The following is a 27973-nucleotide window of genomic DNA, read 5'->3' on the forward strand; positions in this document are numbered from 1 at the left end:
GCATTTCACACAGTAGACCACCAGATCCTCCTGTCACGACTGCAGCATTGTGTTGGTATACAAGGGCGCGCACTCGAATGGTTTAAGTCTTACCTAACAGATAGACAATTCTGTGTCCACATTGCGTCCACTGAATCTTCTGCTTCTGCCCCTCTCACTTGTGGAGTACCCCAAGGCCCTATTCTTGGGCCACTTATTTTCTCTTTGTATCTCCTCCCTCTCGGGTCAATTTTTCACAAACATGGCATTTCATTTCATTTTTATGCGGATGATACACAAATTTACATACCACTTAAGCAGGAAAATTCCTACAGTGCCAAAACACTCAGACTGTTGACGAAATCAAAAATTGGATATCTTTAAACTTGTTGTTCTTAAATGACAAAATAACTGAAATTGTAGTGTTTGGGCCTAGTGAGGCAAACACCTTTAGTACTGATCTCGGCTCTCTTGCTCAATATGTGAAAACCTGTGGTGACAAATCTTGGTGTGAGGCTGGATAATTATTTAAAACTTGATGTCCAGATTAGCGCTATTGTCAAAACTAGCTTTTGCAAATTCGTCAACTTGTGAAAGTCAAACCTGTCCTTTCACAGCATCATTTTGAGATTTTAATTCATGCTTTTATCTCTAATCGTTTGGATTACTGTAATGCTCTTTATATTGGTCTAAAACAAACTTCTCTTGCGCAGCTTCAACTTGTTCAAAACGCAGCTGCTCGCCTTTTAACTGGTACAAAAAACGAGAACACATTACACCTGTTTTGATGTCCTTACATTGGCTCCCTGTCTCTAATCGAATTGATTTTAAAATCCTTTTGTTTGTCTTTAAATGCCTCCACGGCCTCGCTCCACAGTATCTGTCTGACCTGCTTCAACCCTATGCTCCTGCTCGCTCACTCAGGTCTGCAGATCTTTCACTCTTAGTGGTCCCAAAAACCAGGAGGAAACTTCGAGGGGACCGTACCTTCTCTGTGGCTGGTCCCAAACTGTGGAACGCATTGCTCCTGCACCTTAGACAGGCTGAGTCACTTTCTACTTTTAAATCGGCTCTTAAAACGCACTTTTTCTTTTTAGCTTTTCATTGATATGTTGACTTGTATAGTGTACAGTTTGTAGTTATTTATTTGTATGTCTGTCATTTATCTGTGTTTTTAAAATGACTTGTGTACTGCCCTCTGGTCAACTTGCTTTTAAAGTGCATTAGAAATAAAGTTGGATTGGATTGGATACACTCAGAAGCCCTTTTCAAGCCAACGAAAAAAACAAATGTTGTTGATTTGGTGCACAAAAACATTTAACATTTAAATTTTTACACAAGTAAACTTACTATACTATTTTAGAGGCAAAACTTTTCTTAATCCTCCATTGAAATTAATTCCCGCCCATCACAACATAAGTCAATACATTTGAATGTGAAGTATTTACTATCTATAACATTAGGCATAACTGAAAATTCTTTGAGGTATGATGACACAATCTTAATCTCTACTATCCACGGGTGAGATTGATGAAATATGACAACGGCTGCCATAGCAATGATCAATTTAAACAAAAACAAAAAAAAAAAAATGAATGAATGAAAAAACATGAAAAGTGCTTTAGGACTCCTCTGCACTGGCGTGTAGCGTGATGTTGCTGGCTCTAAAAGCATTACGGAGTAATGGCTTCAATCTTTGTGGTGCTTTTTATTTATTTGAAGGTTTTGAGTGACTTATTTGTCGACGAAGCCACTGAGAGGTTATAGATAAACATGGGGACATTTTTGCTTCAGCTTTTGACAAGTTTAATGCACATTTCCCATTAGCCCCGTCCTTGAAAGTCACTATTCATCATTGGTACAGATGATGTATATTGCAGATAATAAAGACATCTCAGGACAGAAATATATGTAAAACGGTTATCTGTACAATGAATGAGACATGCTACTTGCTTTGACCCACTTTCTTTATTAGAACCGGATGTCTGGATACATCTGGAGTAATACTGTGGATGTTTATCAAGGGCATCATGAAACCTTTCTTTCCTCTTCCTATTGTACTGCTATCTGCTATATAGTTATAATCTATGACACTCATGGACCATTATATCATAGTTTAAAATCGCAATATTCATCTAAAACGATTTAATAAAAGAACGTTCGCTACCTTCCCCATGTATTTTTATTTTGTTATTTCTTTTAAGTAGAAACATATGCCCCGTTTTTTATTTATTGTAGTTTTTTTCGAACCTTTGATATATATTGTCTTTTGTTTGTATTTTGCCTTTTTTGTAATTACAAAAAAAAAAAAAAAAAAGGTAACTTCCGTGTTAGGAAACTGTGGTGTCCAATGGGAGCTGACGTTGCCGTAAACGTCATCATGACAAAGGGCCGCGTGGCTGTAGGCTCGCTCCAATGGATAGCTGCACATCACACTAGCAAGGAGCAGATTTATTTATTTTTTTCATTTGTACCAAAATGACTACGCGACTTCCGAATCCTACGAGTATCACTGATTGAGAAAATAAAATTGAAGAACGAAGTAAGTACATAGCAGTGGGTGTATGCCATTATTGTTATTTTAATACACGGGTGTCCAAACTTTTTACAAAGAGGGCCAGATTTGGTGAGGTGAAAGTGTTTGGGGGCCGACCATTCGGCCTGATCATTCTTTGAACCATTAATATTAACTGCAAATGAATTATTTAATTGTTGTTGTTTTTTTCTTTTTATTGCAAATGGCTTTCAACTTTCAAAAACAAAATTAATGTAAAAAAAAAGTAAACATTTAAACTGTGGTTTTGATAATCACAATAAAATAAATTCACTGAGATTTTAGGATTTATTCACCTCAGAAGGAGAACAAATGACTTGCCTGCGCTAATATGAAGGGTGACACAGAGATCTGGAGTATAGTAAATAAACCAGGTCTGGCTCAAAGACAGTGGTTTTGATGCGCAAAGTGTCACACAGGTTAGAGTCAGTTAGATTTGTCCTCACACAGTTCTTGTTAAAGTTCATAACCAAGAATGTCTTCTATATAAACAAACAAACTCAGCATTTTCTTAGCAAAGGTTTAAATTTCTTTAAACTTGTCTTTATCCAGTTGGCGATAAAAGTCACTGAGCTTGAACATGTGTATTTTACACTGGTCAACAGTGCCAACGGGCCACATAATTATTTTTATTCCAGATGCTGGGGCCAGTGGAAATTTGTACACGGGCCGCAATTGGCCCCCGGGCCAGACTTTGGGTGTGCCTGTTTTAATAGATCCATGGTGTATGCAGGTGTGTATGCGGTGAAAACAGGGATTGATCGGCAATATGGTGTCTTTAAAATGAGCGATTCAATGTGAGAAAATGTTAATGCCTGTCTGAGAAAAGTGTATAAAGTGTGTGGTGAGGGGTTTTACATTCTTAAAACATATTTAATTGTAAAAAAATAAAATAAAGCTAACTACAGATTTCACCTATTGCGGGTTATTTTTAGAATGTAACCCTGGTGAGAAATGAGGGACCACTGTACTCCAAAAGATAAAAAAAAATAAGATTACTCATTTGTGCTGCTTAACACAGATTTTAATGCTTTACTATCACACAACACACATCTTTACATGATTTTGACAGTGACAGAAGCCAATAGGTGCTAATCTAGGCTGACACAATGATTAATTTACCTTTTTGATTGGAAAGTATTTTGAGGTGACACATTTCATTTCAGAATTATCAATAAATCAATAAAATCAGAAAAGGTAGATGAAATGAATGAAGAGCATTGTTGACATATTCATCAGTTGTTTGGACCTGGAGGCGGTGTGTCTCCGAGCAGATTTTTAAGGATGCGCTGAACAATGGCTGCATAATCGTCAAAATCCTGTTCATTAAAAGTGAAGTCGAGCGCAAATGGAGCAGATACCTGTGCACAAAATAATTAAGTTAAGTTAATAGTTAAGTTCACGTTAGAAAAATATATGTTCAAAGGTCCTATATTACACAGGATTGACTCTTATGAGCTTTCAGGCATGTTATAATGCTGTTATCTCATCAAAAACATACCTGCTGTTGTGTTTTGTTTCATTCACACGTTTGTAACACTTTAATATTAGTTTGTCTAGAGCTAAAATTGTTCCTTCTTGTGATGTCATGAAGTGGTAGTTTTCAAGTTAACAGCTTTTTTAAGTGTAGTTCAGTAAACATTGGCAATTCCAGGGCTGTAATTATTCAAATGATTATAATGAAAGTATATACAGTTTAAAAACAGTGCAGCACTTTTTGTAGTACCACAGGACATCACAAAGTGGAGCAGGGATTGAGAGCAGAACTCTAAATGTGCAGGTTTGTGTGTTAAACATGTGTGAATGAAACAAAACACAACTCCAGGTTTGTTTTTGATGATGAAAAAACATTACAACATAGATCAGAGAAAAGTGTAATATGGGCTCTTTAAATGACACCCCATGATCAGCAGATTGTATAAATGCCCGGATGCTTCTACTCACTTGATAGCTGTTGTCTGATGTGGGCTGACCAGGTCCTTCACTGGTTTGACGGCCAACTCTGGATTTCACCCTCATCTATGACATGAACATAAATAATATGTAACTTTTATAGTGGGGGTTGACCACCTGCTTGTCTAAATGGAAATGATTGATTTGAAATGATGATATTGATTTGATTGGAATGTCCCACAGTATGGCATAAAACTTATCTCCTTGGAGACAGTTATATGCCAAATCTATGGAGAGGCGAGCCCACTCACAGTAAGGATGTATGTTTTGCTAGAATTTGTTGAGCTATAATAACCCCCATAATGAAATTAATTTAATGCCACACTGTGGAATATTCCAAGCAAAACAATAAATTGTATTAGCCCACGTAATTAAATATCATTAAATATCACTAAGTTTCCTATGGTATATATAATAACATTTACAACACACTTTTTATACATTAATTTTGCACTTCTCAGTCAGTTTATCTTCAGCACAGAAGATGGGTGGCATTAATTTGTACATTCAATTTTTTGTACTTATTGAATATTTTAATGCAGCATGAAGCATTTTTATATTTTATTCAGAGTATAGATTTTGTAAAATATTGTAGCGTTCTGATATAAGAAAACTCACAGAATTTCTTCTAGTTGTTTATTTTCTGAACACAAGGGCAACTGTAGGCCATATCACACACCAAAACAAGAGCAAAACAACAGCAGTCTGAACTCACTAGAGCCAGTCTCCAAAACAGACCCGTAACTGACCAAAAGAACCTTCACATCAACTTGTCAGCATAGCAACAAAGTGTCACATACAAAAGCATTTACATTAACCAGAACACATAAACAGTTAAACAAAGCGTGTCAACCCTGAACTAAACACAAACTCACAAACACAAAATTAGATCATTACAATATCTTCATCCATACCTGAGGTTTGTGTGAAGGGCTGAGATAGCTGGATCCTGCAGATGCCATTTTGCACCAAACACTCAAAGAGCAAAGCAAAAAGGCTACGAGGTAAGTGCTTCTCTGCAGAAACATGGTGGATCTCTACTCTTCAAACACACAACGAAGACTCAATTTGCAATGGCACAGGCTGATTATATAGGTCTGAACTGGCTTGATATGAGGTAGAGTGACAATTCTTCATATTAACATGGCAAATACAGGATCGTTGTCTTCTTGGTTGCACTGGACTGTTCAAATGTTTTTCAACTGATAACAGACGAGGAATATTTCTGTACTGAGGGAACATTGACTAAAAGCAAACCTGCCATAGAGATAATCATGGAAAACAAGTTGCTTTGACAAAATTGGTTTACAGATGGCAGCAATAGTACTTTTGATAATGTTTACTTAAAGGGCCCATATTACACTGTTATAATGTTGTTTCCTCATCACAAACATACCTGGAGTTGTGTTTTGTTTCATTCACACATGTTTGACACACAAATCTGGCAAATTTAGGAGTTCTTCTCTCAAGCTGAAAACACTCTGCTCCACCTTGTGATATCATCATATGGTAATACAGGAAGTGCTCCTCTGTGTTTTTAAAGTCCATACACCTTCACTACAATCTTTTGGATGATTCCAGCCCTGGAATTGCCAATCTATACTAAACAATTGAAAATTACAACTTCATGACATCACAAAGTATTTAGAGCTTTGGGGATGTAGGCATGCTAATAATGAAAGGGTTACTCAAATGTGTGAATGAAACAAAACCCAACACTAGATATGTATTTGATGAGGTTAGAGCATTATAACGTGGCTTAAAGCTTACAAGAGTCAATTTTGCGTAATATATGAATTAATATGATTTTTAACTAAAATAGGCCTACAACCCCATTTTTAAAACTGTAAAATTTAAATTGGATAGTCTTTTTGACACAATCTATATGTGATAATATTTGCAAAATATAATTGCTTGTAATGCATTCTTCCATATAGATCAGGCATGTTCAAACCATGCCAAATGCAGCCCTCAGATCATTTTTGTTGACCATAAGCAGATCCATTTACTGCTAGTTTAGAAAACCTGCAAAGCAATATAGAAACATCAAAAACTTTTTCACAGAAACACTAAAAGTTACTATAAAATTTTAACAGTAATATTACACATTTTCAATATTTAGTTTTTCAATTTTATATTATAAATTACCATAGATTTAGTACTTATCAGTTTACTGCTAAAAAACCTCTACATAATAACATAATAACTTCTGTAACAAACAAACTGGTGAGAGATAGGTCTTATATTTTTGTCCCAGGCCTAAGTTAACTTGTGGTAGTTTGGTCAGCTCTGTACTAAATGTATATGTTTGAATGAGATTGAGACCTATGCAAATACAATTTATAACAGTCAAATACGTTATTAATATAATGATTGTATATATTTTTTGTTTGTATTACAATCAAAGAAATAAAAAACACACTAATAGCCTTTGCCCATTGCCACAAGAAAGCCATACTCCAATTGACCGGTTGGCGGCGATAACACTTCCTAACTGCAGAAGGCACTGCAGAAGAAGACTGTGGGATTCCTGATGGACCAGGGATAACGTTTAACACCCAAAATAAACATGGATAAAAAGAAACCCTTCTCCGTAACAGCCTCATCGGTACGTTCCATAGAGTCGCTTTAGATGTGACTAAAAGTATCTGTCCGTTTTGTTTCATGACACAATTATAAAACGGAATAATATCAGAGTTGCTAGCGTGATGCTAACATGCTAACAGTGCCAATATCAACATGGTATCACCTATGCGCAGTTTCCGTTCCAGTTTACTTTTCTGTAGTTAAATATTTTTATTTGTTAATGAATACGTTTTATTCTTCAGCTGGTGGACCTAAAAGCTGAATTATACAGAAAACAGGAGCAGTTTAAGCAAGAAAAACTTGCTCAAGTAAGTGGTGGAGCTGGAAGCAAATCCAAAGAGAAAGTTCCTACTAAGGTACAACTCAAGTATAATATTAATAATGGATGCATAGTTATAATAAGCGTAAGCTAACCTTGCTAAACAGATTGTCTTTCCTGTTGTGGTCTAATAGAAGCCTTCTGTGTGGAGTAAACAAAATGCAGGCGTTTCAGCCAGAGCTCAGAAAGATGCAGAGCAGTTGGCAGAGGAGCAGGACAACCTCAATGCTGCAAGGTGAGTAGCGAATTTGGGAAATAATTATACAATACAGAAGTCCATGATCATGAGTTTTAATTAGTTTAGCTGGCCATTCTGACTATTATTTGCTTTGGGAAAACTTATTACAGTATGTGGCATTATTTTGTTATTATTACAAACTTCCCAAATATGGTTACTGCGTTGTATGTTTTTTAGCTGATAAAAATATGGCAGTCCTATTATGCAGGGTACCATGTGGAAATTAAAAAAAAAATCCAAAGTTGCTATAAAGAAGCAGATTTGGCAACTCTGGCTCCGTGTTGTGCAAAAGTAAGAAGACACCTCCAGACCCTGCCCCTGACACTCACCCCCTGCAAGACCTGTGAGGAACTGCTCACTTTTGGAGCACCTTTTCAGCTTTGTTTATGAGAGAAGAAGGCTCTGTCTTAGGTGTTTGATTACTTTTTAAATCATGGGATATAGCAAGTGAAAATCACTTGCAGTCAGTATTCATTTGATCCTCCAACCTTCTCTGGACAGTATTTTTTCCCCTAGATTAGTGGGAGTGCCACCATAGTCTTTTTTTTATACGAAATGCACAGATTTGGTCCCTGGTGAACTGGTATTACATTGAAAGAAAGTGATGAGGGCTTGGAGATTATACATTGTATTCCATCCCGTTCCTTTTTGAGCTAAACTATTGGATATTTTTGACAAATTTGATGAATGCTGGGTCATTGTACAATTTTGCAAATCTACAAATTTTGCTCATTGTATGTTCATGCCCTAAATAATCTCAGCTATAAGCTATACTGATAATAGATGGATTTTCAGAAGTCTTGTGTCTTCTGTCTAGGCGTAAATTGGAAGAAAAGGCAAAACTGTATGAGCAAATGTCCAAAGGAGATTTCCCAGGTAGGTCAAGATGCATGTCTTGAATAATTATTTTTATTTAAATTTTCACTGTAAAACTACACGATGCGTATTTCATGTCAGATGAGGAGACCGAGGGGCTGTTTTTGGTTGACTTTACTCAGAAGATCATTGACAAAAAGAAGGAAACTCTCACGCAACAGGAGAGACAGAGGGAGAGCGAAAGAGAGAGGGAGCGAGAGAGGAAAGAAGAGGAGGAAGAAAGAGAAAGCACATTACCGATCCCTGCTCCCGAAAATCCAGATGAGGAATGGTGAGTTTATACTTTTACATGAATCAGTGTTTTACAGTAGTATTTCATTAAGAGGTAATTGTTATTTACTTGACACCATTTTAATTTAATACAATAAGACTCAAGTCTCAAAATCTACTCATAGTCTAGAGCCCTGTCACCATATCAAAATTTTAAGTGTGACATAATATTACAGAAATATCACAATAATAAACAACTTTATACCACTGACACAAAGACCATGAATCAGGCAAGGCAAAGTTTATTTGTATAGCACAATTCATACACAAAGTAATTCAAAGTGTTTTACAGAATATGAAATACATTAAAATCACATAAATCAAAACATAAATAATCACAAATAATCATCATAAAATTAACATTAAAACAGAAAAGTGCAGAATAAAATCTTTCAGTCATATGCACAGCTAAACAGAACTGTTTTGAGCCTGGATCTAAACATTGTTAAAGTAGAGGCCTGTCTCACATCTTCAGGAAGATTGTTCCAGGTTTTAGCTGCATAAAACTGAATTACTGATTTCCCATGTTTAGTCCTGACTCTGGGCACCAGCAGGAGTTGAGTCCCTGAAGTCCTCAGAGTGTGAGATGGTTCATGTGGCTCTAACGAGATGTCTTTTGGTGCTGGTCCATGGAGAGACTTGTTCATAAGCAGAGCTGCTTCAAAGTCTATTCTCTGAGCCACAGGAGCCAGAGACCTGAGCACAGGACACATGTGTGAAAAAACGACAGCGTTTGTGGATTTAACCAAGGATGTAATAGTTAGTAAAAGTTAATTTATTGGTTGATAGATAACCGCAATATAAGAACGTCTCGTTAAGTTTATTTATGTAGCCTTTGTTTATTTGATGGGACATTTACGAGTGTCCATTATTGAACTTGTATATGCTGTACATTATCGCCACCTACTGTATGTATGCGGGTATTACAGTGTTCGCTCAGTTTACCATAATTTTTTTAACAAAACATTAGGACAAGTATATCAAATGTATGTGACGTTCGTGAACGACTTTTGAAGTTTCTTAACGTGAACAGTTGGATCCGGATTTTGTTTTTTTTTTAAAAGAGTCGAATCTTTCGCTTGATAATTTGGATGGATGGATGAATTTGTATACATTTTTATATTGATTAATACTGAAACAAAACACATGAATCAGCACAGATCAGGCGAAAGGAGTGAGCCTTACCTGGTATCGTTCTAACAGTTTTAATGTAATCTTCTCGATCTTTGTAACAAATCCAAATTTGGATCTTAGTCGACTAAAAGTTCCATAATTAATTTTCTTTCGTCTATATCGATTATCGCTTTAATACTTTCCTATTGTTAATTATCGCTCGCGGTCGTTATTCGCATTATGAGATGGTATAAGGAGATAATTATATATACAGAATTATTAATATGTTAATTTCCTTCGAGCATGCGTCGTCGTTGTACTAATCTAAACGCTCATAGTTTGCACAAGTATGGGATGCATCGTTCCTGGAGTAACTGCAATACCAGATCGATGCGTGGAGTGGACAGAGCAATCTCCAATTCCATCTCTCTGTCCTTAAAATCAATTTCATATATGGTCCCCGGTTAGGAGATATTTTAGATATGAGACTGATAAGTAGAGACGTTATGATTGATCTTTGCCCAAAGGCCGCACAACCCTGGTTCAGCGCTCTGAAACTGCCTTATATATGTCTTCGCCATACTAACCTCACTCACGGTGCAAAGAACAACGAAATTAAAGTATTGATATTGCGGGCTCTAATAGACTTAGGGTGAAGACGTAAATCCAATTATTCAGATGCGCTCATTTGATACTCAAACAGTTAGCTAGAAAACGAGATATTTAAGATTTTTTAAGGCGAAGTGATGTGGAATCGTAGCGTTTCTCGGTCACGTGGTATGCCATTCTCCAATAACATTAAATAAACCGTAAAAAATAAATTAGTTGATTAAACGTACAGATCTTTGTGGATTTGTCAGATGTGTATATGCGCACGATGTTAATGTTGCTTCTGATGTACATGATTTTTCTTTTGTGTCGTTTCATTTGGCTCAAGTGCTTCACGTGCCGGTCAAGAATGAGTGGTACGCGCCCCCTAATGTTCCCAAGGCAACACTGTCTAGCCTTTCAGTTGTACTGTCGAACGTATTGAAGCGAGTAGTTATGAAGGTACAATTGTTCCAAAAGGTTTGAACGCGCAAATGTTGATTTGTACACTGGCAAATTAAATTTTTTAAGCGTAATAAAAAAAAAGTGACGCTTAAAAATGTGATGGGATATTATGATGTGCACCCGGCGGCTGCTCCACCTCTGCTGCTGTGCCCTGCTCTGCTCCACCCGGCGGCTGCTCCACCTCTGCTGCTGTGCCCTGCTCTGCTCCACCCGGCGGCTGCTCCACCTCTGCTGCTGTGCCCTGCCCTGCTCCACCCGACGGCTGTTCCACCTCTGCTGCTGTGCCCAGCTCTGCTCCACCTCTGCTGCTGTGCCCTGCTCTGCTCCACACGGTGGCTGTTACACCTCTGCTGCTCGTGGCTTCTCTGTTGATGAAGTGCGTGCTGAGCTACGCAGGCTGCATCCCCGGAAGTCTGCTGGTCCTGATGGGGTAGCACCTAGGCTCCTCAAGGAGTGTGCGTCCGAGTTGGCCCTGCCTCTTAAAACTATTTTCAACCAGAGTCTTCGTACTGGACGAGTCCCAGTCTGGTGGAAAACGTCGTGCATTGTTCCGGTCCCTAAAGTAGGGAGGCCGACAGGGGTAAAGGACTACAGACCAGTGGCCTTGACGTCTGTCATTATGAAGACTTTTGAGAGGCTTTTACTTCAGATTCTCAAACCACAGGTGCTGCAAGCTGTGGACCCATTACAGTTTGCCTATCAGGAGGAAATGGGGGTGGATGATGCGGTCTTATACATGTTACACAAAACTCTCTCGTTCCTGGATGGGACTGGGGGTATGTTAGACTCATGTTCTTTGACTTCACCAGTGCCTTCAATACAGTCAAACCTCAAATTCTGAGAGGAAAGCTGGAGGTGATTGGAGTGGATCCCATTTTAATCACTTGGATTCACAACTACCTCACAGAACGTCCACAGTACGTAAGGGTGGGTGGCAATATCTCTGAGACAGTGGTGACAAACATTGGGGCCCCGCAGGGGACAGTACTGTCGCTGTTTCTCTTTACTCTATACACTGCTGACTTCACATATAAGTCTGAATCCTGTCACATCCAGAAATATTCAGATGATACAGCAGTGGTGGCATGTGTAAAAGGAGAGAAGGAAATGGAGTACAGAGACCTTATTGCTGCCTTCACAGTCTGGAGTGAGAGAAACGGTCTTGTTCTAAATACATCTAAGACAAAGGAGATGATTGTAGACTTCCGTAGAACTCCCTCCCCATCATCCAGTTGTAATTGCTGGTGAGAGCATTGAGGTTGTCCAGTCTTATAAATATCTCGGAGTTCATCTATCGCCGATATTCCGGGAGTTCTCCTCCCGGAATATCGGCGGCTGAACTACCTGCGCAATGTGGCTATAGCCGAGGACCGTGAGAGGTTCTGGAAAGCAGAAGCAGAACACCTAGAGTCTGCGGCCAACAACAACAACAACATGTGCCGGGTCTTTAGTCTGCTGCGCCAAGCCCGTAATGGTCCATGCATCAAGACAGCCCTGGTGAAAGATTCGGATGGCCACCTCTTAACAACTGAAGCAACTTGCCTCGAACGCTGGAAAGAGCACTTCACCCTTCTCCTGCAGCACAGCTCCATTCCGGCTGATTCCATCATCCCAGCCACTGCAAATGCCGTATCCACCAGCAACGCTTGCAGCACAGACCCTCTCACCCCAGAAGAAGTCAGAGCTGCTCTGAATAAAATCAACAACAGGAAGGCCCTGCTCCATAACTGCTGAGATGCTAAAATCTGGTGGTGATGGTGTTTTCGAGTGGCTCACCCACATATTCAACCAGGTGTGGGAGACAGAGAGACTTCCCAGTGACTGGACCAGAGGGGTTATCCTACCCTTCTGGAAGCGCAAGGGTGACAGGCTAGACTGCTGCAACCATAGAGGCATTACCCTTCTGTCCATCCCCGGCAAGCTCTTTACCAGGATTTTGCTCACCTGTGCTCTCCCAGCCATCAGAAGCAGTCGCCGTCCCCAGCAGGCTGGCTTCATGCCTAATCGCTCCACAACCGACCACATCTCCGCCGTTCGTTTGCTGGTAGAGAAGACCTATGAATTCCGTAAAGACCGACACCTCTACATCGGGTTCATAGATCTGAAGGCTGCCTTCGACACCGTCTGCCATGCTTCACTGTGGAGTATCCTACAGGCCCTTGGAGCACCACCCAAGATCGTCGCCCTACTCAAGTTGCTTTATAGCAATGCACAGAGCTGTGTCCGCATTAACGGCAGAGACTCTGACTGGTTTTCCATCTCCAGTGGCGTCCGTCAGGGCTGCGTGGCTGCTCCCGACCTTTTCAACTGCATCATTGACCACCTGATGCTCAAGGTCTGTGAGCGGGTCCCCGGACTGTCCTTTGGCGACTACCATCTGACCGACCTGGAGTACGCTGACGACACCATTCTGCTCAGCACATCCTACAGCCAGCTGAGAGATGCTCTGGGCATATACAGTGAAGAGGCAGGGAAGCTTGGCCTCCAAGTGAGCTGGGCTAAGACCAAATTTATACATGTCGGTGATGGGCCAGATCCACCCCCCCTGCAGCTCGGCAATGACATTGTAGAGCCTGTGAAGCGCTTTGTGTACCTGGGGTCCATAGTGACGGACAACGGGGACCTAAATCCAGAGATTAACCGCAGAAGAGCCCTGGCAGCATCAGCCCTGCAGTCCCTCTGGAAACCACTCTGGCGACACTCCACCATCTCACGCACGACAAAGCTCCGGATATATAATTCTGCCGTACTTTCCATCCTGCTGTATGGTTCGGAGACATGGCCCCTGAACAAGACTCTGGCTGCCAAAGTAGATGGCTTTGATAGCAGAGCTCTCCGCACCATCGAAAATATCAGGTGGCCCCAGCAAGTTTCCAACCAGGGGCTCAGAGCTCGCACGCTCCAGCCCAGAGCATCCTGCCTGGCTGCGCAACGCCGCACCCACTGATTTGGCCATGTTCTCCGCCTTCCTGCTGACCATCCCACGAGAGCCATCCTCCAGTTTGACCCAAAGGCAGCAGGCTGGAAACGACCACGAGGCAAGCCCCGCACCCGATGGCTTGACGTCATTGCGGGCGACCTCCAACAACTTGGAGTCACCATAGAGGACGCAGAGCAGCTGGCCCTAGACCGCCAGCGTTGGAAAAAAAATGGTTCACTTGGTCGGCTCAACGCGTGGGGACGGGATGCCCCCCTCCCCTTTGCTGGAGCCTTAGATAGAGATAGATCATCTTGACAACAAACTGAACTGGTCAGCGCACACAACTGCAGCTTACAAAACAGGACAAAGCAGACTCTTCTTTCTTAGGAAGCTTAAATCCTTTGATGTATGTAATGAGTCTCTGTATACTTTTTACCATTCTGTTGTAGCCAGTGCTGTGTTTTTTGGAGTGGTATGCTGGGGAAACCGCATTACTGTGCGGGACCGTAACAGGCTTGATAAGCTAATCAGGAAGTGTGTGTCAGTGATGGGTGGGAGGGTGGACTCTGTTGGGGAGCTGGTGTAGAAGAGGATGAGGAGTCTGATGCAGACCATCCTCAACAACAGCAGACACCCACTGCACGAGACTGTGTCAGCTCAGAGAAGCAGCCACAGTACCAGGCTTCTCTCGCTGCACTGTAGAACTGAGAGGTTCAGTAGATCAGCCATTCCTGCTGCTATAAGACTCTATAACAGCTCTTGTTGGGTGCAGTTTATTATCTTATCTTTGTATTCTTATCTTTGTATCCTTTGTGATTTTATACCTGTGTGCAATTTGTTTTGTGTCTCTGTTTTGCTGCTGGACAGGTGAATTTCCCTGGCTGGGGATTAATAAAGTATCTATCTATCTTATCTATCTTATCTATCTTTTTAATACGTTTATACCATAAACTTGCGTAGATAAAGCCAGTGTGGCTACAAAATTGTTGACACGTTATTCAGAAAACGACATGTTGTCATTAGCTAGCGGTCTTTTCTCCGGCTTTTTACACAGAACCGAGCCGGCTGCACATTGAGTTTAACAACGTGAAGACATGATATTATATGTTTGAGTTAACTTCATCATTTAGCATTTTTATTATATGTATGTATATGTATATGTGTATGTGTATGTGTATGTGTATACGTGTACGTGTACGTGTATGTGTATGTGTATGTGTATACGTGTACGTGTACGTGTACGTGTATGTACAAATCAACATAACTTCACTAGTCTTTAAAGTCATAAAGCCATCAGAGTTAGACAAATTAATCTTTGAACATTCCTTTTTGTTATGTGTTTTCAGGGTGGACTATGTTGATTCTTTGGGACGATCCCGAAGATGCATGAAAAAAGACCTGCCAAGTTTCAAGAGAATGGATTTGGATTTGAATACAGGGTATTTAACTAATATAAGGAATAAGAATAATTAAAGAGAAATTATGTGTTTCCAATCAGTACATATATTTGTAGTCTTCTCCATAGTCTAAACAATATGTTGATGCAACAATATACTTTTGTGTTGCATTCTAAGAGCTGCTAAGGTTAGATATATAGACTATGATTATGATTAAATAAGTAATAATTCATTAGTATTTACTCATATGTTAACATAGATGATACATTTGGTGTATAGTTTTATAAGCTTTGACCCTTTTTGTACTAGAAAAGTGCCAGATGAGCAGAAAACACTTCTTTCTGAGGACATGCGCCGAGAGCTGCAGAGAAAGGAGTGGGAGAGAGAGGAAGAGGAGGCGATGAAGAAGCCAGTGGGACCAGTCCACTACGAGGACATCAGAGCACAAGGTTTCAAATGTTACTGTAGTCATACAACATGCTGAGATCAAGAGGCTTTCAAGTTGAGTTGATCATGCTATTATAGTCTGGCTATTTGGATATATTGAAATGGTTTGGTTTGAATAGATGCCTGGCCAGCCAAGAATACACACTTCTTCAATACATGCTTTTCCAGTACCAAAAACTTACTCTGTTTGAATTTGGCCTGAGACGCTGAGGAGAAGGTGCTGACCAGGGAGATCTTCTGTAGAGAATATGCTACAGAGGAGGGATATTGTGTATAAATCCATAGAAACAAGGCTTATGAGTAGAAGGAAGAGATTTGTGGACATGGTGAAAGATGATGTTAATAGTGGAAGAGGAGTAAGAAGCACACAAACATTATTTTTTGTTCCAAGTTAAAATCTCTCCGTGTAAAACTAATCTTTTCCTGTGTTTTGTTGCAGAGGCGAGAGAGTTGGGAGTGGGGTATTTCGCCTTTTCTCACGATGAAGAGGAGCGACGCAAACAAAGGGATACTTTGGACATGCTCCGAGACCAAGTGAGTGAGAGAGGATAAGAGCAGAGAGGGAGAGAGAGAGGGAGGGAGGAAGGAAGGAAGGGAAGGAGAGAAACCGTATATATATTTTCTGACAAAACCCTGGGGCCTAGGACCCCTTTGTCTTCCCCTGTCTACGCCCCTGTTCATTCACCTCCCCAAAAAGGCTAATCAAAACCACACACATACTGCATGCCTACAACTGTCAAAAAGCAGCCGTTTTGATCTGGTTGGATTATAAAAGATTTATATGGGACAACAGCAGAAAGGAGAAGTTAGAGAGTGAGTTAGCTGAAGATTTGTTATGGTTTGGTATTCATATGTAAAAAAGCAGAACTCACGATTCACAAATTTAATCTGTCTTTATGCAGAAAAAGTACTAGGAAACAATGTATCATAAATAGTTGTTTATTCTTTTGCCACAGTCTCTTTTTAGTCGAGTAATTGATCGGCAGGACATGTCTTTAGTCAACTACAGCCCTGATACTTTTGTTGTTTGTATATTTCCCACTGGTTTACGTGATATATTTTTGTTTCCAGACGACGGATCAGCGTAACAAACGTGAGCGCCTGAAGGAGAGGAGGCAGGCAGTTCTCCAGGCCCGACTCGCCAAAGTCCGACAGAGGAAGAAGAAGGCCAAACTTGACGGCACGGAAGAAGAAGAGGAGGCTGAGGAGGCGAAAGAACGTAAGTAGATAAGCTGTTATAGAGGTGTATTGCTTGGTTTCTGAGATCACAACATTCTAGAAGCCAGTAATATTAAATACAGATGGGGCAGCTAAAAATAAAATAGTTTAAACCTTTTTTGTTGTTCTTGGGTCTAGTTACCAAGAGAAATCAGGTAACTGGATGTTTCATAGAAAAGTAAAATGTAGTCAATAGGGAAAACTGTCTCTTTCGCCCCAGCTGGGAGTATGATGTCATTCTAAAATCTCTTTTCAATGCCAATAATTTGTACTTGCTAGTACCAACCCCGTGTTTCTTTCTCTAGCAGAAGAAGAGGAGGCTGAGGCATTGGAGGAGGACGTTCCGGAGGTGAGCATCGTGAAGAAGGTGGAGGTGGAGATCCAGGAACGAAGAGACACCAAACCTGGTGTGCCCTATGTGCGAGAGTGGGACAGGGGCAAAGGTAAACGCATTATATATATTGTATACTATTACATTATGTTTGGCTAATTTGAATTGCAGTATAATCACAAAACATATTCATGGGTGTCAGAAAGATGAAAAATTATATATACATAATATTTACATAATATATACCCCCATATATATGTACATACATACACACATACATATATATATATATATATATATATACACACACACACACATTTTGATTATTGATTGAAAATGTATCAAAATATGTGCAACAATTTTTTTATGTAATAGAAGCGACATTTATAGAAACTTAACTTAAAAGACAAATTATACATTTTGCAGTTTATGCTAAAAAAGACAAAGAGATTCAGTCATAAATGCCCACAAACAAAAATATTTTGCCGAATGCAATGTAATTTTTTTTTTTATTCACCAAATGATCATGTAAAGTTGGATTATCATAAAGTCAATATTCAATATTGTATAATATTGTTCTGTGTTTTTTTTTCTTGTTGCAGAATTTATGTTTGACGAATGGAAAGACCGTCGCCGTAAAGAGCGAGATTCAGAGTTTGCTCCTCCGTCTGCTTATTTCAACGAAGACACCAACAAGCACAGACCAGGAAAATCCCAAAAATATGACAAACCCTGGTCTAAAAAGCTTTTCAAATCAACAAAAGATACAGAAGCTCAACCTGAAACCAAACCAGAGGCTTCTCCTCCTTCATCTCCGCCATCAAATATGCCAAAAGTACAAGATTTCCCCAAACAACCTCCAAATGTTTCTGTACCACCACCAAGCTTTGCCCCTCCAAGATTCACCCCAGGTCCTCCTCAAAGTTACCCCACATCCGAGCCACTTCCTCCTGGGGTGTCAGCTCCAGTCGACCCTTCTCCCATGAACTATCAGTATCCACGGGCTCCATTTTGTCCTCCTTTCCCTCCTCCGTTCCCTCCTCCTCCTTTTCTACATCCAAATATGCCATACCCACCTCCACCACAAGGGCCAATTTATGCTCCGAATTATCAGCAGCAACAACCTCCGCCTCCTCAGCCTCCTCCACCCGGTGAGCAAGAACAGGCGAAAACTGGGAATCCACAAAACCAAGAGTCTTCACAGAGTTTGGATGATATACTGTCCTTCTATAGAAATACGACTTGAAAGTTAAAATAGTGTTAGTTTATTTGGTTAGTTGAATGGGTTTAATAACAAACTGAATCGTGCATTCATTCAATAAATCCTAAAAATGACAACATGTTGTAGTTGTTACCTTATATATTCATTTAGCATTATAACTAACCATTTAAACTGAGTGGCATATCTGGTTGTGTGCATCTACTCATCAGTTCCTCCCTTAAAAAATAAAAAATGAAAACAAATTAATTTGAGTAAAATAGAAGTGTCATCCACTAGATGGTGCTATCATTCAAAGTATATTTGCAGAGCACTAGGGTATTTATTCACTTGAGGGTACTATTACTTTAAAATAATGTTACTCAAATAGAAGTACAAAGTACTGGTCCAAGAAATTACTCACATAAGAATCAAAATGTACTACTACTACTCAGGCAAGAGTAACTGTCTGGATGTAATGTCTGTAATTTTACATGAATGTAAATGTATGGATAAAACACTACATCAAAAACAATGTTCAAAGCGATAGCTCACAGTAGAGAAGTACATTTGCATCAAGAGCAGTGGTCATGTACCAGCAATGACGTCTTAAAACAGGAGTATAAAGATGACCCAAACATGCACGAATCACACTAAATTCGTGCATGTTTGAGTCATCAATGAGAAAGGGAAACAACTATAACATGGTTAAAAACTATAAAAAGTCTATTTTACATAAAAGGTCTGCAGTGCAGTCCAGTGTAACTGTGTGATAGCTGTCTTAAATCCACACGATACTCAGTTTAATTTGCGGACCATTGTAATGTTTTTAATTAGTCTTTTTTGGGGGGGCAGAGGGGTGTGTCCATTGACTGCCTCACCCCTTCACCCAGGAGCGAGTCTGAAAAATGATTTGTGGGTTTAATAGGAATAAATGACCATGAGTGCAGAGTGGATGGAGCTCTTTTAGGGAGGCTGTAATGAAACTGTAAATGTGGTCTCAAGCAGAAACTGAGTATAATTATAATTAAAAATCTTTCCTAACTCTATTGTGGAAATATGCGAGTTCTAAAGGAGCGCTATGTAACTTTTCTGCTTGTCTCCGTGGAAATGTTATTGCTTTGTCTGGAATGTTCCGCAATATGGCATTAAATCCATCTCCATGGAAACAAGCAGGTGACACCACCATGCCAAGTTACTGAGCAGTCAGATCTGTGGAGAGGCGAGTCCATTTACAGTAAGAATGCATGTTTTCACCTGTAATGGAATAAAAGTAAGATTGATAAATTTAATGTCATACTGTGGGACATTCCAGGCTAAGCAATAACATCTCCTTGGATACGAGCAGGCTATGGACTGTCAACAGAAATGCTACACAATGCACCTTTAAAAGACATCCACTCAAGAAATGCTGGAGTAGTTTAATACCAACTAGTGCCAATGTTAAAAGGGCTTTTGAGGAGAAGCAAAAATAACTGTTCTTTTTCTGCTTTTCTGACATGAAAACCAGAGTTCACCGTGAAATTTTAAATACCGTTTTATTGAGTAAAAGTTCATTGTTTAACTGCATCGCTGGCTGTGTGCTAACGGCTTTCCTAATTACTCTAAATTGAAGTTGTAAATCCGCTCATTTATTTTACTGTTCCTGTTTGTGAATTTAAAAGGCATCCTAGAGACATTGTTTAAAGTTTCATTTTAGTCTCAGTTTGTGGTGTAGTCTCTGTTAATAGTGAAAGTAATACACAGAAGGAAAATGGTAAGTGCACTTTAATTTGCCTTAATAAAGTATGAACAATTTCTAATCATAGCAAAAGAAAAATATATGCTATGGATCAGACCTGGACGACTGAGGGATTACACAGATAACAATCTCTATGCTAATGATTCGGGTAACTACTGTTTGGAGTTTTGGCATTAATTAAGTAGTAGTTACTAAATCCAGTGGTGGAAGAAGTACTCAATTTTGTAAAAATAAAAAAATAAATAAAAATACTAATATTAAAAAAATATTGAAGTACCCTTTTAAAAATGAAAAAAAGTAAAAAGTAATTTGCACAGATTTTGAAGTCTTATAAAGCTTCAAATGTAGTGATTTTGATAGAGATTTGTGCTGAATTTTGTTCAACAGAAACAACTGAATTGATAGGGTTTTTTTTCCCAGCTGTTTTTTTTTGTATATTTTTGTTTGCTCAAATTACAAACGTGTGAAAAATAAACTCTCAGCCTTTTCAGCCGACCTCAAACAATAATAAAAAAAATACTTTAAACATTTTTTAGTCCTGTTCAAAAATGTAGTTGAGTAGAAAGTACAGATACTGCTCTCAAATGTAGTGAAGTAAAGTAAAAAATATCCACTTTAAAATCTTCTTAAGTGAAGTACATATAACTAAAATCTATACTTAAGTACAGTACTTTACTTTTACTTTTTTACGTTCCACCACTGACTAAACCTGAATCATTGTTAATAACCTATTTGTTCATAATGAGTTACGTCTTCGTTAATGTCATGCTTTATTATGGCTAATTAAGGTGTTGTTGTTATAAAATGCTATCAGATCGTACATTTTTGGTACAGACTACTGACTGGAGCACAGATGGAGGTGGGCTCAGGCTAATCTCTAAGTTTTATAGACACATAAATGCTGTCAGGAGAATCATCACCCCTGACAACAAAACCAGCATTAGATCAGAGTAAAGTGATTGGCTGCCACACAAATCGGTCAATAAGTACAACAGTTTAACCTCTTTGCACCATGATATAATCTGACAAACATTAATCGTGGTATTTTTGCTGATTTTATTTTGCCTCATTAAAAACAAGTAAAAGGCAAGGCAGGTTTACTTGTACAGCACAATATGTCAAAAAGCTTTACAGAATTTTCAGTCGAATGCATAGTGTTTAAAGCCTGGATTTCAGTGTTAATTTTCTGAAAATAAGCATGACATATGTTACCAGTACCAGTTAAATTAACTATATGCAGCCTGTGCTCTTTCAGTTTTCAAAAGGTACAACAATCACAACTGAACCTTAGCAGTGTTTAAACCTGCAGATAGAAGACACATACAAGTTTTTCTCATTCTCAGTAAATGGACAGGCCATGCGTCATGAAAGCTCAGAACCTTCAGAATTCGCAGAGGCTACACCAGCGCTGAAAAATGTTTGGCTGCAGGTGCTCCAGTTTAAATCTGAGAGAGTCCGTTTAGGTTTAAACCAACTGGATTTCAGCATTGAGACTGGCAACCCAAATGATGCTAGTCACATTTTTTCCTCCGAAGTTTGTACTCAGCTCCACTCATCCACATACTTTTACTGACAGAGGCTGAGCTGGAGACCTCTTGATTAAAAATACCCTAAGATCATTAATGTACAGCCCTAGCTACAATGCAATAGTGCTTTTTACATCACCTAACTATAAAAAAATGATCCTTATTCCTGAGTGGATGACTTGTCCTTATTTTTTCATAGATGTATTTGACTTAAACCAGAGAAGATAGTCCGAGCTTGTTTTAAATCCACATTAATCTTATTGAGGCACATTGAAATTCTGTGCAGTTTTAAACAGTTCCTGGATCAATACGTCCACAGACAGTGACAGGAGCGGCTCTGTCTTTAAACTGCAGCGCATTTGGGCTCAGTCTCTCACTCACAAATCAACGTCACATCAACTGCAGGGTCTAGATAACAATGTGTATGTAACAGACTGGGTATTCTGTTGTTATTATTATTATTATTATTATTATTAAGACACTGTATCTGATTTTTCCTGTTTTAAAAATGTGGTGGTCCAAAAGTATTCCTCACTTCCTTGGCATAAAAAATACTAATTATTCCCAATAATGATGACATTAGAGCATTTTGCTGCTTCAGAAGGCCAGGCCAAACTGAGCAGCCACAGTAACAACTAGCATGCTAACAGTACACCAAACTTACGTCCTGTTTCACAGACAATACAAGTGCTTTCTGTTAGGATGCCGACAGCACACAGCGGTCTTATATTGACCCTAAGAGCTGGATTGGACTTAAGCATTCTTTAATATATTCTTGACAAACATTTTCCCACATTTATTGAGTCAAGTGAATGATGCCACCGGGCCAAGTTACAAGTCACATCTGTGAAGAGGAGACCCTGTTCAGTGTAAGAATGCTCGTTTTACTTTGCTATAGCCAGCAACAATATTTAGGGCAGTGAATGAATCATTGAACTATTACTACACAATCCATACAACTTGCTTTCATTAATTTTTATGTTTTTTTGTTTTGTTTTAGGAACATAGCTCAGTTTGGTTTGAATCCCGTTCTCAACATAAAACATCATTGGTTGAGCAATCTGATCCACTGACCCACAGGTTGGCGGTGCTATTCTAACTCCCACAGATATATATATATATATATATATATATATATATATATATACATACTGTTACACTGTTGAGTCTTCAGGCAAGAAACATAATCCATCTTCCCCCAGTGTCTGTGTACACTGTTGTATGAAGGTGTGTGTGAATGGGTGAGTGGTTCCTTGATGGAAAGTGCTTCGAGTGCTGTATAAAACGTGACCATTTACCAACTTGGAATCATATCGGTCCAGGCTGTTTACAACGAACCCAGGGCTGGTTGCTGGATATATTTGTCTGTGGTTTGTCCATCTGCTGCTGAGGGCTCCTGTCATAGTTCATTGGCCCCAGTCTGTTTCACATGAGGAGGTCCAGCCCAGAGCTGCGGGAGGCGCCGTCGAGCAGAGGCAGAGACAGGCGGTGGTGCAGAGATCATTGGTCCCATTACATCCATTAACACCTGCTGTGGTCCAAAGGAGGAGAGAGGAGGGATTCTGTTCACTGATTTAGAAACAAGACCAAAATGTACAGAGATAGAGGTCCAGACTGAAATATGACAAATAAAATACAGGCATTTATTTTATTTGTATCTGTATTTATTTAATTAATTTTTTTTATTAATTCACTTTTTTTTTAAATCTGTTTCAAAAAGTATTTCCTAATATTAAAATCTACATCTCCTGAAGCTTTGGAGCCACTTTTCAGCTTAAAGAAAGTTTTAATCAAATGAAAGTCACCGCATAATAAAATTGAAATATTTTGCTGTTTTAGCCATTGTTGCTACAGTAAACACTATTATCAGATCAATCATGGGGCGTGTTCCCGTTGTCAAGACAACAGTAGAGACAGCGCCAAGGAAAGTCCAATAGTAGTGTAAACAAAAATAACACTTTGCTAGTTGCAGACCTTGGTGAGGACTTTGAGGTGTGGATAATCCCTTAATGATCAGCCTAAATAACAGGTGATTCTCTTGGCCTCCAATGACTGTTGACACATAGAGACACTTCTGATGCTTTTGATTTGTAGAAGCCTTGATTTTTATTAAAACTGGGTGGTGTTGGATTTGAGCTGGTTCCATAAACCTGTTCCAAATGCGCTCCAGGCATTGTGCATTCATCACTTGAAGATGTTCTACAAAGCCCAGGCTTTTAGTCACTTTTTATTTTTTGAAAATCTGCCTCATATTCACGTAGTTTGATGTAGGATCGATTAAGAAAAGCTGTGTGGATTCAATAGCACAAAGTACCGCTGCAAAGTTTCTCACTGTAATTCAGTTGGATTAAACGCAACATAAAACATGAGGCCAGGTGTCCTCACAGATGTTTGAGACTTTAGTTTTTTCAAGAGTCTGTCCACAGTCTACAGAGTATCCTATATTTGTACTAAAAATAAAATAGGTCCTGGGAGATAATTCTCAGTTAGGCTGCTACATGTATTTATTCATCTAAAATCTGTCAGATTACATGAAATTACTGTTTTGTGCAGAATTTCCTAATGGGGGACCCCGTACCCCCCTGTGTAAAGAGGTGCACTACATCAGACTTTTGAGAAAAATGTAGGTACAAATTAAAGGGGTCAGTGTCTCAGTATAGCTGCAGATCTAGTGATGTCCCTGGGGAGGGTCTGCCACCTGCTTGTCTCCATGGCGATATTACTGCTATGCCCTATTATGTTCCACTGTACGGCATTCAACACCTACCTTCATTCAATACCTATAAAAAAAACCTAAACATATACTTATATAAATGCAAGACTAGTTAGTTTAATTCCATACCGTGGAACATTTCAGGCAAAGCAACATTTCAGACAAGCACAAAAGCAATATTAAAGGGCCCATAGGAGGCTATTTTCTGATCTATGTTACAATGTTTCCTCATCGCAAACATCAGGTATGTTTGTTTGTGTTTTGCTTCATTCACACGTTTAACACACAAACCCTGTATATTTAGGCTGAGATCCACACTCTGTTCCACCTTGTGATGTCATGTGGTAATACAGGAAGTGCTCATCCGTAGATACTAACGTGTAAACTATTGCTTGATATCATAAGTTGGAACAGAGCATTTAGGGCTTAGGTGATGTAGAAAGACTAATAATGCATTACTCAAACATGTGTGGATGAAACAAAATAGAACTCCAGGTATGTTTTTGATGAGCTAACAACATTATAACATGGTTTAATACTCACGATAGTTAATTTTGAGTAATATAAGACCTTTAGCATGCAAATCTCGACACTACAAGTCCATCACTGCAAGACAAGACCAATGCCTTAGCAGAGGTCTAAACTAAAGTCCTCATGTTATTGTTTCTGTTTTGTCACATTTACAGCAGGTTGTCGTTAAAACCCCATTGTCTCCTCTCTTCTTCAAAAACAGTGTCCAGCTGCGTGTTCCTCAGTGAATCAAACTGAGCTAAAATTATCCCCCACAACACACCAGGACTTTAACTTTATCTCAGGGCGCGACCACGACAACAACTTCCAGGAACAAACAACTGAACACAACTGAACGGACATTTTTATTTATTCGCTTTGAGTCATTTGAAAGAAGTCATTATGTTTTTTGGGGCATTTAGTATTAAACTTTAGCACTTTAGTAACTTTAGTATTAAACATATATACAGGGTGTCCATAAAGCCTCTCTACAATTTAAAAAGTTTATTACAAAGGCAAACTTAATCAGACTTGTTCTATTGTACTAGTGGTTTACAAAGTTTGGTTTTTTTACCTCATTTAATGCACCTCTATATGAGCACCATTAGTCACAGACGCACATCAAGACGGTACTGGATTTCTTGCCATGTTCACTGTAGCAGAGCCTCATCATTGTTTGTAATCTCATCTGTTATCTTTTGCTTTAGTTCAGTAATGTCCTGTACCTTTGTTCAATACACGATATCTTTAACATGGCCCCGTAGAATCATTGATACACATTGTACCTTCTCTTGTGCAGCAGTCATTTTTGAGCAGGGGTTCATTCAAAAGGAAGCCTCTTTAATCAGCAGGAACCCTAAAATACAAAAATGCAATGTGATTAAAAACTTTTATAATCACTGAGCACAATAAAAAATATAATGAATATATCTCATCAATTGCTTTTGTAATTAAATTTAAACATTGTAAAAAGACTTGATGGACACCCTGTACATCACATTTTACATTAATGTGTTCATTGTGAACCACAAAAATAATCTAAAATGCTTTAATAACAGAAACACAGATTAACTTCCTGTTCAAAACTGGAGAACTGATACAGCCCACCTCTTCAATTTTAAGCCCTATAATAATCACACAGCAGTGGGCGGAGATAGGGATAGGTGTAAACAGCATTTTTCTGGAATGCATTCTGCAACTACACACTCCTTAAACCTTAGATTTGGTTTCACAGTCTGAAAGTCTTAATGATTAGGAACAAAGAAAAAATATTGGGTATACAGGGAGATTTTAAAAACTCATTGTGGTGAATAATTGGATGAGGAAATACATTTGGACTGCTGCAAATCAATTGAAATAAACTAGCTCTGTTTTTCACATATCTTCAAGGTAGTTAAACTCAGACACAGCGCTGTTAAAGACCACTATAGGCTTATATATAGTTCAAAAATAATATTATCTTCTGTGCGGCCCCTCCCTCGCTCCAGACTAGACGTGGACAGGAAGCTGCAGATCAGGAGCTGGTCCTTTTTTAAACGTCGTATTGTTTTTCGTTTTCCTCGAGACGCCTCTCCTCGTCTGACGCACAAACAGGAGACACACAGACAGGGACTTTACAGCAACTCAGACAGAACTGTAAATAAAGGGAAAGATATGGGCTGGAGACGAGGGAGGCAAGATGACATGAAGATTTTGATTTTAATTTACTTTACTTATAGAAAAGAAAATATTGATACGCTACTGATCTTAGATTCATTGGATTTGTCTATAAACAAAACAAATCAAAATAACTTGATTTGATCTATTGTGTCCCTTTGTTTTGTCCAGTTGACAAATTTTATCATTTTCTTTTGCTATTATATTAAGTCTTTAACAAGCCAAAAATTGTCAAATGTCAGTATATAAGTCTTCATGTAATAAAATGTAAATCATGTGTATAAAATCCTGTAGTTGGTTGAATCTGCCACACTCTCTGCTTCTTAATCTGTATAATCTGTAACAATACAACACTCACATCTGACCTGAATCATTTAAACATTTCCCATTCACCTGGTTCATGTTTGCGATTGTACTTCCCTTTCACCCAAACTCCATCCTCTTCCTCCTTCAGGTTGTTTGTTATTATTTCCTCCACAGCTCACCTTCCTCCTCTTTATCGACTCAGCTGAAAACACAAGTATTAAAATGGGGTCAAATCTGCAGCGTAATGTTTAGCAATGAGCTGAATCAAAGTACCTCCCCTGAACAACAAGAAACAGGAAAAAGTCTAATGTGTTAATGCTTATTTTAAAATTGCAGTCAACATAAGGATAAATCAATATAATTTAATTTATTTCAAAACAGATCGTACATGATTTTTTATGTTATGAACACTAACTAACTTTTCTGGTGCACAGTCTGCTTAAGTTATGTATCTCCATGGAGACAAGCAGAGGATGCCATTAAGCAAAGTTACAGGTCAGGTCAATGGAGAGGTGAGCCAACACACTGTAAGAATGCATGTTTTCAAGAAAAATCCCTGTAATTGTCCGAGTCAACTCAATTGCATAAAAAAATAAAAATAAATTAAATAAATAAATAAAATCACATATTGTATTCTAATTTCACGTCTCTTGGAGATGTTGAGCTAATCCAGGTTTACAGTGCCATGGCAATTAACAATTTAAAACAAAACGGTATATCTTTTGAATGAGAAACTAGCACTGGACACTAGAACCTGTGAATAGACATTATTCAGTATATTTCCCATATTCTGTTTGCTTTTTGTGCTCTTTTTTGCAGGCATGGCACAGACAGGTCATTACCAAACCCTTATGTCCAAAGCATATGTCGATGTGTTTTTATCAAGGTGACAAATTACATCCGCCTGAACAGTGATGCAAAGTCTTAATCTTGATCCTATTAGATCTGAGTGCTGCCTTTGACACTGTTGATCATGGGGTTTTCTTACAGACACTGGGAGAGAACTGGGTGGGCATCTCTGGTACAGCACTAAACTGGTTCAAGTCCTATCTAAAAACAGGAATCAGAC

General features: G+C 38.9%; 2 protein-coding genes and 1 non-coding gene across 4 annotated transcripts; 1 reads left to right on the forward strand and 2 right to left on the reverse strand.

Annotated features, from left to right (window-relative positions):
- Positions 1-3545: 3545 nt before the first annotated feature.
- On the reverse strand, positions 3546-5552 carry ghrl (ghrelin/obestatin prepropeptide). The gene is made up of 3 exons (XM_033966897.1): positions 5401-5552; positions 4478-4552; positions 3546-3894 (listed from the first exon to the last, which is right to left on the reverse strand). Exons 1-3 carry the CDS (start codon positions 5512-5514, stop codon positions 3769-3771), a joined length of 315 nt encoding a protein of 104 aa, XP_033822788.1. The 5' UTR covers positions 5515-5552; the 3' UTR covers positions 3546-3768.
- A 1447-nt stretch (positions 5553-6999) lies between these two features.
- Positions 7000-18581, forward strand: ccdc174 (coiled-coil domain containing 174). 2 transcript variants are annotated; one of them, XM_055221984.1, is made up of 11 exons: positions 7000-7094; positions 7315-7428; positions 7526-7626; positions 8447-8505; positions 8587-8776; positions 15208-15300; positions 15568-15707; positions 16145-16239; positions 16777-16924; positions 17229-17366; positions 17857-18581. In XM_055221984.1, the coding sequence occupies exons 1-11, from the start codon at positions 7056-7058 to the stop codon at positions 18498-18500; spliced, it is 1761 nt and encodes a 586-aa protein (XP_055077959.1). In that variant the 5' UTR covers positions 7000-7055; the 3' UTR covers positions 18501-18581. The 2 variants fall into 2 exon arrangements, with proteins under 2 accessions (XP_055077959.1, XP_033823104.1); XM_033967213.2 differs by having other exon boundaries at positions 17232-17366.
- On the reverse strand, positions 10238-10429 carry LOC117371715 (U2 spliceosomal RNA). The gene has a single exon (XR_004541467.1). It is a non-coding gene; the product is annotated as a U2 spliceosomal RNA (small nuclear RNA).
- Positions 18582-27973: the final 9392 nt, after the last annotated feature.

This window comes from Periophthalmus magnuspinnatus, chromosome 5 (assembly GCF_009829125.3).
Source record: "Periophthalmus magnuspinnatus isolate fPerMag1 chromosome 5, fPerMag1.2.pri, whole genome shotgun sequence".
NCBI classification, from domain to species: domain Eukaryota; kingdom Metazoa; phylum Chordata; class Actinopteri; order Gobiiformes; family Gobiidae; genus Periophthalmus; species Periophthalmus magnuspinnatus.